Source organism: Lottia gigantea (genome assembly GCF_000327385.1).
Source record: "Lottia gigantea unplaced genomic scaffold LOTGIsca_179, whole genome shotgun sequence".
Taxonomy (NCBI): Eukaryota; Metazoa; Mollusca; class Gastropoda; family Lottiidae; genus Lottia; species Lottia gigantea.
This window is the reverse complement of record NW_008708290.1, coordinates 225,176-241,797: the sequence shown is the minus strand read 5'-3', so window position 1 is coordinate 241,797 and position 16,622 is coordinate 225,176. Positions and strand designations below refer to the sequence as shown.

Sequence of the window (16,622 nt, the reverse complement as noted above, 5' to 3'; positions counted from 1 at the left end):
AATTAAATCAGCATTCATAATAAAATTCAATATTCACACTTCATATACATATTATGTACAATAAAATATATAGCCTACCAGACCGCCGACCTGGCCTTAGGGAGTCATCTGTCTTATTTAATGGAACATGAATGAAATTCCCTTTGGTAAAACCTTTTTTAATATTTTTTACGTTAAAATGGATGTTAATATCTGTATATAGACGCATTTTCTTTTTAATAAAATATTTCATCGTTTATCTTATTTTCCATTTAATGAATTATAAGATGCAATATTTCTTCGTATCACTAGATAAGGCGGAGGGGAGGGAGATCTCAAATCGATAATTCAACTCGCAGAATATGAAAACAACTAGGTTTTCAACGGCAGATAGCAACCGGCTATATCTGATCAATGGTTCAATTGCGACGTTCTGAGCGCTCGGATAACTTAAAAATTGACATTAGTTGTCAGTGTTTTACTTTTTTTCAAAAATTCGATCTTGTCATCGACGCAAAAGAGTGATCCTCCCCAGTTGATCAAGTCGGCGAATTACAGATATGGAATGAAATGAATGGAGTTTTACGTCCTACTTTTCTGCACCATGTGGGCTTATAACAACGGGCTACGCCTTGCAGGGTACAAAGACATTTGCCTGCTCTTCTTCGATTTCCAACTATCGAGGGATCTTTAACTTGCGCAGCCTGTGACACACGGGACTTCGGTTTATTGTCCCATCCGAACGGCTAGACGCTTTTTCCATCCCACCCCTTCTTACCTGCATCGCGAATGAATCGATAAGATGCTTTTAATCGCCTGTAGACCTGGGCCCATGTATTAAGCCACGATTACATGTACGTAAGAGTAACTCAAACTCAATATCAAACTCAAATTCAAACGATGATTCAGCAAAACTGTCATCGTGTAAAGGAAACCGAGCGGTATTGGGTCAGTGAACAAAGGAGAAGAGGAAAGTCTCCTACAGCAATGAAATCATGAATGTGATAAAGGTGTCTGTTGTCATCCGTAGCGCAAAGGGAGGTGTTGAGTACACACGACACACGCAATTGCAGACTCTCTTGTACTTTGATGTAGGCATAATTATGGATGAAAACATGGACATATTATGCTGTCTTTTTACTATGTCATCGTTGGCATTAAATAACGTGCCAACAGACGTAATATGTACAATGAACATACAACTCACTAGATACTATTAAAAATTAGTCTAACAAAATGAAATTTCAAAATATAGAAACACAAATAATTCTGTTTTGCCTGTTTTAAGGAGAAGTAGGTTGGGTCGATTTCTCCTTCCAATTCAATAATTTTCGACTGTTTTATAAATGTCTCAGTAGTGCAAAAAGAAGCGGGTTTTGACAATGATATAATTATTTAGTCTTATACAGATATTATGTGGGTGTATAAAAAATGCAAACTCAAGCACTATTCAAATGACTTTTTCACCATAATAAATATTACGAAAATCAAAAGGCATGATTTAATAGCAGCTTAGAATTGTTTTACAACGATATCAAATATTAATAAATATAAACTGTTTATGGGACTAAATAACAGACTTTACGTCTCAATATCATAAATATACCTTTTTAAAGATTTGTCCAGGTGTATTGATAATAAACAAATAGTATGATAACTATTATTTTCTACCATCATTTTACAGGTAGACTATTAACGGAATAAAATCGTAACATGATTCCATAGATATTTAGCTGGTCTGAAAGGGCAAAAAGAAAAAACAGAACTCATTTTCTGCAGCGAGGGCTTTTGTCATTTCTTTGGCAAACAGCATACGCATTCCACACGGCTTCCTAAGATTCCGTCAATCCAGCCAAACCAGCCGAGTTGGACCGACAATCAAGCCCAAAAAGCCAAGTTGTAACCGATTGTCCCCCGGGGCCATTCAGCTCAATCAGCCGATTTGTCACCATCCGTCCCGATTTATTCTCAGGGACAAGGCATATTATTAGGATAATTGGCCAGACAAACCATTTCAAACAGGCAAAACAAACCTCAAGCCGATATATCAAGAACCCGATAAGACAAATCAAAGAGCGAAATTGTCATCCCACGTCCCGAGCAGCCCGAAAGACCAGATCATGTTCACTTCACCTTAGGGGCCCGATCAGAAAACAGAAATAGCCTTTTTGATGACATGTATTTGACGTTGATCATAGATTAACAGGACAGCACAGGGCAGGCAAACACGTACATGTGCCATCAAATTAGGAGTCAGGAGGCTCCGTAATACAAATAAGGAAAATATGAAATTCTGCCAATATTACTATACAACGGAAAAACTAAAATTCATATTCATGTTCTTCTGGGGAATAGGGGATGAGTGGTCACGGTCGCTCCGTTCTCATAGCACTCTGCATAGGCCATTTTTACTCCTCAAATCATGCAAACAAATTTCAGAATTCCAGTCATGCTTCTACATTTTGGAAGAATCGCCCCTCGCCCCTACCCTCTTGGTAACCAAAATACATAACAATACACGTGTTAAAAACTAAAATGGAAATAAAGTGAAGAATGTCTATTATGGTGTATTAATGACTCTAATATTATGGTAATTAAGGTGCTCTTACAGGTGGTGTTTTTTTATGTATTTTCTGCTATTTATATCGTGTCTTTCTCAGAGCATTTCAATTCCTGGTTTCATTAGGAATCTAGACAGGTAACAATATTTTCTCACATTCATTCAGGTCTGTATTTTTGATTGACCTTTCCATTTCGACTCGATTCGATTTAATGCTTGTTAAGGTATTTATTCATTTAAATATTGACTTAACCAGATAAAAACTCATTTTAAGCTAATCGTGTCACTTTCCAAAGTATAGACTTGGTCAAATTTTTAAACGAAACATTTTTTTAGGAAAATGTTAAATACAGTTACGATTAGACGAAAAAAAAAGAATGTTTGAATTTTGATTGTGATTTCTGCAGGATGAAGTGGTTACTCGTACTCAGTTTAGCTCTCCTTGTGAGAGGCGATGAACCACCAACACCCGTTCCTATTGATATCCCAGACACCGCTCCTCCAATTATAGACATTACAGATGACGACTCCAACGACGAATCTGAACATATAGTTGAACCAGAAGTAGCAGAAATCAACTATGACGGGGTAATAATTTAATTCCTTCAATTCTATAACAATAAATACAGGATTGTAAGTATCTTGCTCTGTAACGTCGAACAATATTAATTGATGGTTTTGGTCTCTGATAACTCTCGGCTTGAAAAGTTTGGTGATTTTGAAAATGCATCTGTCCTCATTACTCCACTCGAATCAACTGTTAACCGAGTAAGTTTAAGACTAAGAAAGTTAACCAGTTTGATAGGCAGAACCGAGAACATTATTTGTTGTCCTGGTAAATTATGATTGCTTCTTTTTTCGATTGAATAATTTTGCTGAGAGTAACTCTTGCTTGAACTCTTTAACACCATTCTTACGAGATTTTTTTTCGGCACTAATAATGGCTACTTTTTTTTAAAAAGATTTGATGGTCTGTACACTCTTATCATCAACATAGAAATTCTCAGCCAAAACACAAATGAGTTTCAGTTAAACAAAGTTTGATTTAAGTCAATACCATTATTAATTTGTAGATACTACCCGAGCCACCAGTGGATGATCATCAGAATGATACGGATGAATCAGATCTCGTTAGAAGAAGGAGATTTATAACAACCAGCACGGTTCTCTGGCCAAATAATGAAGTTATCTATTCCTATACTCCTAGTCAATGTAAGTTAATTATATTCTGCTGGTTGTCCACGAAGCTCTGTGAGTTATTCCTCGCTTATCTAGAGAGTCGTGAATCGATCCCGGCATATATTGAGGTAATTTCTTCGGAGGAACCGAAATGAAAAGAAGCAACTAGTTTGGATGGCTAAATAAACTGAGGTCCTGTGTGTTACAGATATTCCGGAATTTCGAATCGATGAGGATTTAACCAATGATAGAGTTTTCTTGGTATAGATGACATTGCACTCCTCGTCAATACTGGCCGACTTTCCCACTAATTTTGGTTTGAAGTTGAGGATAAAGTTCTCGACCAAAAACAAACAAAATACTGAAATTGACTTAATCCAAAGAGGTCACCCATTTCTATATTTATCCGCTACTACATTATGTATAAGCAATAATTGGTCAAACTGAAAAGGCACATGTAATGATTCATCATCATTATGATTCGTCATCATCATTTTATCATAATTATAGTTCCCAACGAAGGTTCAAAAAGCGCTATCATGTTCAGTATGGAATATTTAGTAGAAAGAACGTGTTTGAAATTCACTGAAGTAGATCAAACAACCTACACCAAGTCACATGTAAAGTTTGTCGTGTAAGTAATTTTATCATCCATAAATGTTCAGTAAGTTTGAAGACTAAAAGTTAAAAACGAATCCGATAATTCAAAAATCGGACACTCTCAAATTTACCAATCAAAGATTGTTCTTACTGTTGAAATCAATGAAAATATTTACGTTTAAACGTCGAAACCTGCACAGTGTCGTTCAAACCGCGGTTTTATGTCTTAAAAGGACAAAGATATGCTGGACTTTTTATAAGCTAGTTTAAAATGCAAGTTACAACCATTCACATTCAATGAAGTTCTGATAAGTACAGAAACGGCATGAGTTTGAGTGCCAGAAGTGCAGAATATCGCTACACATTATGTATTCTCGTTGGCTAAAATGTACATTGCAGAGGGAATGGTTGTTGGGCTGATCTTGGTTACAGAGCAGGATGGAGTACAAGATGTAGCTGTTGTTCCAAGGTAGGTATGTTCGTGTGCATCGATCTTGATGTAATTGAGTAGTGCATCCTTTATTCAGAAGACTGGCGCGATGTTGATCACTATATTATATCAGACAGGATTCTTCACATATCAATCTCATTAAGTCAACTATAGGTACATAAAATGACAAGAAAAATTAAATGTACCTGTAACTGCCAACGAAAGGGATCCAGAAAGAGCCGAGTTAAATCTGTGGTATTGTTACAATCGACTTGTGCCTTGTTAGCTGATAGAGTCTAATTTCACAAATTCGTTTCATTTCACAGTTGAATTATTGAAGCTTGTTCGTCTTTTTAGGGTACATGTTACCACGAAATGCTTCATTTGTTAGGTTTCATGCACGAGCATCAACGACCAGATAGAGATCGATACATTGAAGTCGACATATATCGAGTTGATCCAGGTAAACGTAAATGATTTAAACATTATTGAATTGAAGTTATCTCTCGTGTTCCAAACTTCTGTGTGTGACGATCTTTATTGAAGGAATTCTTCAACCGCAAATGGTTTATCTACATTATGTCATGTCCAAATTTAGAACACAATTGAAATAACTGCAACTTTGTAATTTTAACTTCCGATCTCTTGACTGTTAATCGGAATTGATATTATACATTAACCTTAGGCAAGTGGTCACAATTCACAAGACTGCAGGAATCTGGTGTGGATTACACTAATAAAAGTATATATAAAGTAGGTTCAACAATGCATTACGCTGGATGGGTAAGATATTACACATATTTTATGGTTTGTAATTGGAAATTATTTGTTAGGAATTGTTCTAACTAAGTACAATGAAGTCTGTTCTGTCCTGATATAATATACCATTGGTTCGATTCTGGTCGATGTCGTATAGAGAGCATGTCTACAGTACTCTTTGTTTTCTTTACCGTTAAGTCCAGATATTAGAAAAGAACCATTTTTCAGACCAGTTGTTCGGATTTATTACCTGAAACATGTTTTTAACACAATAGTAACGTCTAGTGAGACTAAAATCCTTGTTTCACTTGAAAATTTGTTTTTCCAGGCTTTTCAGAAAGATCATTTCGGTGCTTCTATAAAAACCGTCAACGACGATTATACTATGGCAGACGATTTCTACTACCCAATCAGAGAAGTCAATCTCCGTTACAACTGTCAACAAGGTATGTATTTCGATTCTAGATGCTCAGCGATTATTCCACCAAATTCCTTAGCTCCATTAGCTTTTTTAAAGTACAGATTCGACATCCCTTTGACTAATCGTATGTCAGTCCCAGAAACGGGTATTATTTAAACTCAGCTAATCAGTAATGTTGCTCATAACTCACCGTCGAAATTTGTGGCTTGAAATCCATTTGTTTCCAGAATTATCCGTGCTTGAAAGTTGACCACGCGTATTCTTCTTCAGACTCGGCCATATATAGTGAAGACAAATATAGATATAGAAAGTCATTTTCCTACATTTCTAGTACTTTTGAAGATTATTTACAAATATTCAAGACCCAAATCAACCCCCTTTAATTACATGAATGGACACTTTTTGGGTGGTTAGCGTCTATTGCAAATGAGTAAAGTTTGTATCTTTCAATTCTGAAGAAATCTCTATTTTAGAGTTCAAGATTACGGCCCCGGGAAATATTTCCTACCCACGAGTCCATATTTTATATTTGAATTTAATTGTTGATTAACATTTCAGTTAGCTGTGCCGATTTTACTACCGAATGCGTCAATAATGGATATGTTACAAAATATTTAGGCGAATGTCGTTGCGTGTGCCCAGAGGGTTTGTCTTCAAAGGATGGCTGCAGTAAAGCTCTTACATCTGGTAATTACATTTAATTCCTAAAATTCAAAGAAAAGACCTCAAATGATCTCGATGTCAATAAATAATTGTAGCTTTTAAATTAAGGATTAAAAGATTAATTGGTTCCCTATTGCGCAGTATGAAATCGTTAAGAGACTAATGATGATATTCATTGCATAATCTGCTTTTTCGGACACGTATGTACCAAGGATCATAAACGTAGGACGTTCTCAATTTTATGTACTCATAAGTTTCACATTCATTTCAGCCGACAGTGTTGACTGGCCAAGTGGTTCATATGCGTTTGTCGCCGCTGGAAGTGGTTGTCCATCAGGGTTTCTTACTGGCACTAGAAAACATTGGAGTGCTGGATATTCATGGGCTCAAGGAGGCGAAAACCCAATGAAAGGAACACAGGATCGTTATTCCACACAATACGAGTTTTGTGTCAGTAAAAATAACTTTCCCCAAAGTAAAAATAGATGGCATGCTGGTGTTTATTGTTTACATAGAGTTGGTGGAACTTGTCCTGAAGGTGAGTCGTCTATTTTTAAAGGTTCAGGAAAAGAAACCTTTATAATCATCTCTAGATTTAGCTCTTGATCGATTGAATTTCTTGAAACAAGGTATTTTCAACCCGGTTTCCCTATGACAGTGATGCAGGTAAGAAGGACTGACATGGAAAGAAAGTGGATTGGAAAATAAACCGAGGCCCTGTGTGGTACAAGCTATGCACGTTTAAGATCTCTCGACAATTGGAAATGGAAAAGAACAGGCTAATACCACTGCTCTGGCATAATTTCTTTCATTGTACCCTGCATGGTGTTGCCCGTCTTCATTAATGCACACGGTGCAGAAGAGTGAGACTTAAAACTCATATCATTTGAAACAAAGTACTGCTGTTGAATTAGCTATTTCCGGAGTACTTACAGTTCCAAAGTCTAATCATCCCCACATGAACTTCTGTTATTTGTTAAAGGGTTTAAAAGTGGTACAGTTCAATTAGATGACTATATCAGATCAGCTGGCTATTTTAATAACTCCAAAGCCGGCGATTTACCTGACGGCGTTTTTGGTGATGATACTAAATTTGAATTTTGTTGCCGAACTGATGGAATGAAAACTATACCCATTGAAGTCCCTACAACGAACGAGTTTGTCTTGTACAACTCCGATAACACAGTGAGTCCAGAATGTCAACAAGTTAAAAGTACGTAATCCTTTGCTAACGTCTCTTCATTCTTGTTCATTGAGTTTGTTTACAATGGTTATACGTTTACACTGATTATACTGTTGAATACGTTTACCCTGATTATACGTTTCTACTGGTGTAAACGTTTAAACTGGTTTATACTCTTATACTAGTTTTTGCGTTTGCACTGTTTATACGTTGCTACTGGTTTATATGTTGATACTGGTTTATACGTTGATACTGGTTTTACGTTATACTGATTTTAAGTTTATAATGGTTTATACGTTTACACTGATTATTCCCTGCAACATTATAATATTGATAATGCAACACCCAATTATTTTTTTCTGTTTTGACACCATCAAATTTAGATGTTATCATACCTGCGTTGACTAGAACACAGTAGCCTACGACAATAAATGTTTTTACTATGAATGCTAAAAAACCAAACATATAATTCTAGTTGATCCTACCAACTTACTATCTAACTCTATATTATCTTTCTTCTTATGGGATTCTCAACTATGGGCATCACATTTGTACATTTTTCTCTTCTTGAAATATATGGAATTAATATAGATGTTTAGGAGTAACTATAATATCATGTGTTCAATCCATTTCAGATTTCAATTCTAGAAAATTTTACTTTTCTTTCCACAACTTCGGAGGTGCATCGACAAAAGCATCATTGACCGGTTCTCGTCCATTTACTTATAAGTATAGCCAAACATATCTGTTTTATATCTGTCATTATATTCCTCTTGATCTATGTAAGTAAATACCGTTTTTATTATTATATTATGTAAGCTTATTCGAATCATTACCTTATTTCTCACAGGTGGTGAACAATATGATTGGTTAAAAAGGTGGACAAATCTTTTGTAGGTGGACACATTATGTATTTTAGTCCAGTCAGATTTTAGTTTGGGTGGGATAAACAGCTGAAGAATTGCATTTTAATTAAATTCAATTAAGTGCCAATTGCTTAAAGAATAAATCAGAATTCTTTTTTCTTCTTCAATATAGCATGTGGTGGTACAATAGAGCTAAATAGCAATAACCCATCCCAAACATTTTCAACACCAAACTACCCCCAAAAGTATGGATCTAATCAAAGATGTAATTGGTTGATAACGGTATGCAAACCTTATTATATGATACGAAATTATCCAATTTTTATCCGTAACAGTATTAGATTACAATTTCAATCAACATATTTATGCTTCCAAAGTGTTGTCGCATTTTTCATTCGGCCTCGACAGATTATATGTGATGATGTCAACTGATGGCAGGCCTTATAGGCGAATATTCATCAATTTTTGACAACTTACCTACATTCTTACACATTATTTTGTAGGCCCCAGAAGGAAGTAAAGTTTATCTAGATTTTGAAAATTTTGATGTACATTGTACAGATAATGTTCAAGTCAGAGTGTTGAATATTGGTGAAGTTCATACCAGGTAACCTTCTTTAGTAAATTCTCCTGATTAAACATTTAAATGCAGAGTTAAAATTGGTCTCCTCCGTAAAAGAGTATTAATTTTCCTGTACGTCACAGTGAGGTTCTCGTGTCCATATTTCTGTGCGTTTGTCTCTAAATCAATCTTCCTAGTTGTGGTGGTCCAGCTAGTTAGTCACTTGCTCGTTAACCTAGCGGTACGAGTTTCATACATGTATTTTAAATTTAAACCTGGCCTTTTAAATGTTAAGTGAGACACGTCTGACTAGCAATAGGGTCTGTTATACTTGATATAATATTCACATACTTATAGTTCCTTCACGCAATTTTTTTTTTACATTTCAGTTTCTGTGATCACAATGGCAAAACCTTCAGAAGTTATAGTAACAAAATGACAGTTATATTTACGTCTTCACAATGGTCAGAGGCTACCGGATTCCAAGCAAATGTCAGATATTTAACAAGTTAGTATGATCTTGATTGATCATCATTGTTGTCATTGTTGCGAGGATGTTATTTTTTGATAATTCATTTATTCAGTATTCACCACAATAAAAGTTACATTACAGGGACAGGTGTGCCATTTTGTTTGACCAATCGAATAGTCTCAGAAACGGGATTTCTTTTAACTAAGCCAATCAGTAATACTGTTCACAGCTCACTGTCGCAATTTCAGACTTCATATCCATGTCTGTCCAGAAATATCCGCGTTTGAACGTTAAATTGACGACTCGTGATATATAGAATAGACATGTATAGAAATAGTGAATAAAATTTCCAGTTTGAAGTCATTTTAAAGGAAGTATGCGATGTACTTACATTTCTCGTTCTTTTGAAGACTATTTAAATAAATATTTAACACTCAAATCAACGTCCGAAAATGGCGCATCTATCCCTTTAAGTATTCTTAACCACGAAAATTGTATAAAATATATGACATCATTTACTTAGAACCCTTACTCTTATTGTCACATGAATGTGAAGGACTTAACTATTAAGTGAGCCACTCAATAGAAAATTTAGCCATGAAACATGACTGTAAGATTCTATTGTATTTTCCAGACGAAGATAATTGTTATGATTTTGAAGATGATGGAGCATCGTATCGTGGTAATGCCAGCGTCACTAAATATTTTGAACCTTGTTTACCATGGAGTGAAACTGGTAACTGTAAATATTCAAGCCAGCATCCTAAGTAAGTGTAACTGTTCCCGAGATCATTCCCGTCTTCACTAAGTAGGACGTAAAAATCCATTCTTTTCGTTTGCGCATATCATTCTTCAGTCTATAAGTAAAAGTCCAAATGTTATATTGAATTTGAGCTTCACTGTGAAAAATACTGCGATAGTGAGACACGGCGAGCTTCGCAAACACCTGGTGTCACTCCTCGACTTTACTTGGTATCTCATAGTCCATATACCTAATTTTTTTTGTTTAAATTAAACAGAACAAATTGGCACAATGAAATCAATATTCCAGATATAAAATTAAAATCTCTTCCGGTCATAGATGGCTAGTCGAGTTGAACGAAAGGTCCAAATAATGTGTATTTTAACTGCATCAGACTTCTATCCATTGGCTATAAAATGTAAAAGGACAAATCTTATGTTGTAGAGATGCTTTAGCTGGTTTAGACAGTAATTACTGCAGAAATCCTGGTTCAGCTGAAAGACCATGGTGTTATACGGACGCTACAGACTGTACACGACGAGTATGTGATGTTTGCCAACAAGGTATAAACACACACTGCTTATTGGGCTAATACAGATGCAATCTGATATGAGGGGAACTTTGTCCAAGAAAAACCAATAGATTATGTTATGTGTAACGTTTACAGCCAATAGCATAAGAAAATATATATTAAACCGGAGATCTCTGAACTCATCATTATTAACATCATCAGCTATACTAATTCTTGTACTCATCATTACTAACATCATCAGCTATACTAATTATTTTACTCATCATTAGTGACATCATCAGCAATACTAATTTTCAATTTTTTTTTTCAGGAAAGGTACATGACACATATTCAGATTGTCAGACTCTCATTTCAACTGTTCCTAACTTTTGTTCACAAGATCCCAGAGCTGCTGCCAATTGTAGATTATCATGTATTGCAGATCATCCTTTACCAGCTAAGCCTGCTTCAAGTAAGTATAAGTTAACCTCAGCACATATGCGGTGTAAAATTGTGGAACCGTGATAATGAAATATATTTGGAGTTACATACATGAGTAGTAAAGTCAACAAATTCCCCGAATCCACAGCCTCCACCCTCTATCCTTTCTATCTGATTCAATAAGTTTTTTGTCATGGTCACCATAATTTACAAAATGTAACTACAAATGACTTTTTTTTAACTTAAAGGATCTTCTGTAAGTTGCAGTCCACCCTCTTCTGTTCCCTCTGATGGTACTACTACTGATGTAGCTAAAACATCTTATAACGTTGGTGATACAATTACATACACTTGTAACGACAACCCTGCGTCAAGTGTAACCTTGACTTGCTTAATTGATGGAAAATTTGATGGCTTTTCAAGTGCCTGTAAAAGTAAGTTTTGTCAAATATGGTTTGCTTAGTAACGTCGATCAAATAGTTGTTCTTGGGTTCTGATCTCTTCTTTTTTCATGATACCAGTCGACCATTTTATAAATAGTAAACCGGTATAGATCAATGCGAAGAGGTTTGACCAAGACCAGATAGTAGACAAGTGGTCGTTTCTTTGTTTCTTTCATCTTTGCGCTTTAAATGTAGTCATAAAAGATTTCCAGGCTCTACATCAGACTAAATAAAAGTAGCTAGTATTTTTGTGTATGGAATACAGAAGTGGTTTGCCTGTGCGACAGCTTTCAAATAGTACGAATTACAATTAAAATTATTTCTAGTTATATTTTTGCACGTAAATCAATCGAGCCATTCTTGGCTATGCCATTACCGTCAATCAATCATTGTTTCAAGAAATCCATGGCTTGTTAAATTTTTGCGAACTGTTCAAAGTGTATCCACTATTATATTCAATTTTAACTTTTATATTATGATATATATATTTCAAAATATTAATATCAATATTAATTGGCACATTTTTTGGTTATCCTAACTAAGAGATAGTATACCTTTGGAGGATGAATAATTATCGATAAGTTAAACTTTGCTCTCAATTTGGTCAGTTACTATTGTAAGACGTTTCTCAATAATAACATTTCAGTGTGTGATGATGGTTGGATGGCCCTTGATGGTATATGTTATTTCAGAGAACCCTTGCCAATGCATTACAATGCTGCTCGTACAAATTGCGAAGGCAAAGGGGCAAAACTGATTATGCCGAAGGGAAAAATTGCATATGACTTTTTAGTTCATAACAGGTAATGTTAAAGAATAATGCACCGAATATAAATTTTGAAATTACTGTTAACACTGGTGAAAAGGTCCATGTATGTTTGAAATTGGGCTATATCGGCTAGAAAAACAAATATTTAAACAAATGGACCTCTTCAAATTTAAATTGGTATGATCTAGAACTATATACTGACGGAAGAAGTTTGCCAAAATGCAATTGAAAGACTTCCTCAAAAATTTTTATATTTATTTTTTCCATTTTTTTTTTCAGAGACGAAAGGGAAACATGGATTGGTGCCAATGATATCGCAACTGAAGGTGTTTGGAGATGGCTTGATAACACTATTATTGATGCGGATGATTTACATTTTGGATACGGTCGTGAGTAGAATTTGAGACATTTCCGCCCTTTAGTTCCTAACAGATGACAGGTTAGAAAGGACTAATTTGAGTGGTCAATACTATTACATGCTTATGTTTTATATGGAACCTAAAACTCAGAAAACTATATGAAATATGTGTAAGATATTCTCTTACAAGAAGGATTATAATTTCCAATCACCTGATAACCAAAAGAATATTGAATAAGGATGATTGAGATTAGACTAGTATTAGGGAACACAAACCAGTGATTCATTTGACATCTGTTTCAATCACGAAATTCAACCTTCTATAACTTTTTCCACAAATCTCGTTGAAAACTTTCTAATATGTCATATGAAAGCCTGGCAAATACTTAGTTTCTGAAAAATAATTCAATATATCATGAACTGAAAATAAACCACTACATTTTATTAACACCCGCCTGACTTTTTGCAATTATCCTTCCGTATGAAAATCTCTTAACATCTGCCTAAATCTGAAAGAAAATGCTATTTCAGACATCAAATTCCAAATCTAGACAAAAAATAGGCATGCAAAAAAGCATTGTGACTAAATATTTGGGAGATCTTACTTCGATTTCTCCGTTTCCCAGGAATGACCAAACAACCAGTAACCGTTAGCTGAATTCACCTCACTGTCCACTGCAGAATAAAATTTCTCCCTTTTCAGAACCATCAAATGTAAGTGGTCGGGATTGTGCTAGTCTACTGTCTATTAGAAATAAGATGATTTGGGTAGATAAAACGTGTAGATATACGAGCGTTCGTTACAATGTTATATGTGAAAAACCAGGACGTTCAGGTAACATATTTTCTATCTTTCCAAGAAATAAATTGGATTATTTTCGCGTATAATTGATTCGGTCTTGGAATCACAATTGGGTATTGGGTTTTCACCTGGCAATTTAGCAACTTACACAAGTCATTGACAGGCCCCTCTATAGGCTTAGTCTTTAATTGTTCAATGGAAAAGTATCAGTAAAATCATTTAGTTCTTGCAACTAATACAGCAAGTCGATATTCTTGAATGATAAAAAACTGCGTTTGTTTTAATTCGTCGTGACCACTTGATTGTGATTATATTTGAAGTGTAGGAAAGACGAAAGGAGCGGGAAGCTCTTTTGAATATCTCAGGGTTTTAAAACACCTGCATGATTGGCTGTATAATAAAGAATTAATCAGAACATACGTTCATTTTTCTGACTACATCCCTGTCTGTCTTCAGTAGAAACAACTGAGATAACACCTCATTTCTACGAAAATATATAGAAATATTTTATGCACGTTAAAATCTGGTCTGTATATTGCTTTAGAAGGTTGAGATTCAGTTCAGATACATGGTAGTGTTATACTATTTTAGGTACATGCCATGACGTGATTTCTGACTGTGCTGCAAAAGCTAGTCAAGATTCGCAATTCTGCAGTCCCGCAAATGCATTGTCCTCATTATATTGTAGAGGATATTGTGGATGTGGTATGTATCTTTCTATTTAAACAAACGTGTCAGACTTTCGACTAATGAGATTTCGTCCGACATTGTACATGAAAACATGGAATAAAGTTCAACACGCAATTATATTTTCTTGGCCAACAATGATTCTATTACGCAATAAAGTTCTCTCTGTCAGTTTGCAATATTTCTAATACGCAATAACGTTCTCGTATCAAAGTCAGTTATAGCAAGAATTCTAATGACCATGACCATTGGCTTTCCCTAACCTAAAGTCATTTGGTTGGAAAATTCATTTAGATGGAAGTGGAATCAGACCTTCATTGGCTTTCCTTAATGTATATTTCCTTTCAGTATTTTTCCATTATTTTTTAAAGGATTATGATTATATATTTTTATAGGTGCAACTTGTACTGAACCAAGTGTAGTACCGAATTCGGCTATAAAATCAAATACTCAAGAGCAACTAGTTCGTGAATGTACCTCTGGATACATGGCAACTTCTGGCGACTTAACAAGATATTGTTTGGGTGATGGTTCATTCTCAGGATCAGCTCCAGTCTGTGAAGGTTAGTTATTGTATCTGATTTGATTAATATACAAAAGATGATACAATCGCCATTTTCGTGTAAAATAATGTTTAAGTCCATTCGCTCGCGAGATCTTAGCTTAGGTGTAAATATTAAAATACTATAGGGAATAACTAATTCAACGGTCAGAAGATCGTCGACTTTTGACAAGCAAAGGAATGACAGGGATATGAAATTTATGTTTCAATAGCTTTATGCTGTCTTCGTTACCTCTGGGAAGTGGGAAGTTTCCTACTAGTTACGACTGAATTCATAATAATTATAATATCACACGAGTCCATTATATTATTCAGATTGGATGCCCAACATCACAACTCGTAATATTATTATGACGTCATATGTCGACAACTCGATATAATTTTAGCTACCATTTACCATTTAGTGCCATTTACCACTTCGGAAATCGTATTTTCCATATTTCTCAGGTGCAACGAATACAGCATTATGTTTGTGTCTTATCCATCACCGATATAAAATCACTTGAAATGTTGATTACAGATTCTTTGATAGTTAGAAAGAGTAGGCTAATGCCGATGCCTCATATTGCACCCGATATGGCGTTATCATTATTTCAATAATGATTCAACTCAATACCATTCTTTCATTACAGATGAGACAAACGCGAATGTTGTAACACCAACAAATAATGTACCACTAAAGGCTCGAGGTCAGAAAATGTCTACTCTTAAAGGTTACATGTTCACCGGTGACTATGATGACTTCAAGATTCCTCGAGCTGGAGAAATTATAAGCTGGGAATACTTCAGTGCACATTCTGGTAATGTTGCTTTAATGGCATTTAAATACAACGGAACAGAGTAAGTATTGTTAGAGCTTTATCGTGTGCAACTTAGTAAAAACAAACCTTTTGTTCTAGATTTAAAGTATACTATTTTTTTCTTTTTTGTATACTATAATATACTACATATAGGTGTATTTGAGATTGAAGATGAGGATCGAAAAATTCTCTTACTATTAACTTACGGAAAAACACTTTTAATCGACGTTTTATGCTCTACTTTGCCGCATCTAATTGAGCTAATGAAGACGCACAGTGTACAACGAGGTAATGAGTTGACAGGAGAGCGCTATTATTCAAACCACAAAGCCTGTAGCAGACGGTGTTTCGGTTGATTGTCGCATCAAAACTTCTTTTGTCATGACTGATCATAAAGAAAATCTCAAACAATTTTCTTTTTTCAGTCTTAAGATTGTTGGCTTTAATTACATAACGACTCAAAGTTCAAGCGCAATACACTCAATATATCAAGTACCAATAGCTGATAGAATTGATGTTGAAAAGGGTGATAGAATTGGTCTATGGTTCCCAGAAGACAAACAGGTTATTGAGGTTAACTTCCATGAGGACTCTCTGGAATGGAGGTACCCACGAAAACAATTTCGAAGAAGTATGACATCCTTGGCTAGCACAACCGATTTAGTCATAGGAACAACTTATGGGTTCTATGTATCAAGTTCGAGCACAGCAGAAGGGAGAACTTTGTATGGTTCCTTTTCGCTCAGGGCTAACATTGGGCCTCGTACATAAAACGGAACAAACATGATGATAAACAGTTATTGATGAATTAAACATATCATATTGCATGATAA

At 35.1% G+C, this 16,622-nt stretch overlaps 1 protein-coding gene across 1 annotated transcript; it reads left to right on the top strand.

The window, feature by feature from the left end:
• Positions 1–2,660: 2,660 nt before the first annotated feature.
• On the top strand, positions 2,661–16,622 carry LOTGIDRAFT_238951 (hypothetical protein). The gene is made up of 26 exons (XM_009052053.1): positions 2,661–2,677; positions 2,947–3,127; positions 3,613–3,751; positions 4,229–4,352; positions 4,718–4,787; positions 5,106–5,211; positions 5,434–5,531; positions 5,836–5,953; positions 6,487–6,615; positions 6,863–7,129; positions 7,574–7,804; positions 8,410–8,556; positions 8,813–8,922; positions 9,144–9,247; positions 9,592–9,710; positions 10,309–10,441; positions 10,861–10,979; positions 11,259–11,399; positions 11,617–11,802; positions 12,458–12,614; positions 12,860–12,969; positions 13,642–13,773; positions 14,332–14,445; positions 14,823–14,990; positions 15,622–15,829; positions 16,215–16,622. The coding sequence occupies exons 2-26, from the start codon at positions 2,948–2,950 to the stop codon at positions 16,558–16,560; spliced, it is 3,756 nt and encodes a 1,251-aa protein (XP_009050301.1). The 5' UTR covers positions 2,661–2,677; position 2,947; the 3' UTR covers positions 16,561–16,622.

Coding starts and splice junctions, on each gene's coding strand:
- LOTGIDRAFT_238951 (XM_009052053.1), top strand. CDS start 2,948: ATGAAGTGGTTACTCGTACTCAGTTTAGCTCTCCTTGTGAGAGGCGAT. Junction 3,128..3,612: donor CAGAAATCAACTATGACGGG/GTAATAATTTAA, acceptor ATTAATTTGTAG/ATACTACCCGAGCCACCAGT. Junction 3,752..4,228: donor TTCCTATACTCCTAGTCAAT/GTAAGTTAATTA, acceptor TCATAATTATAG/TTCCCAACGAAGGTTCAAAA.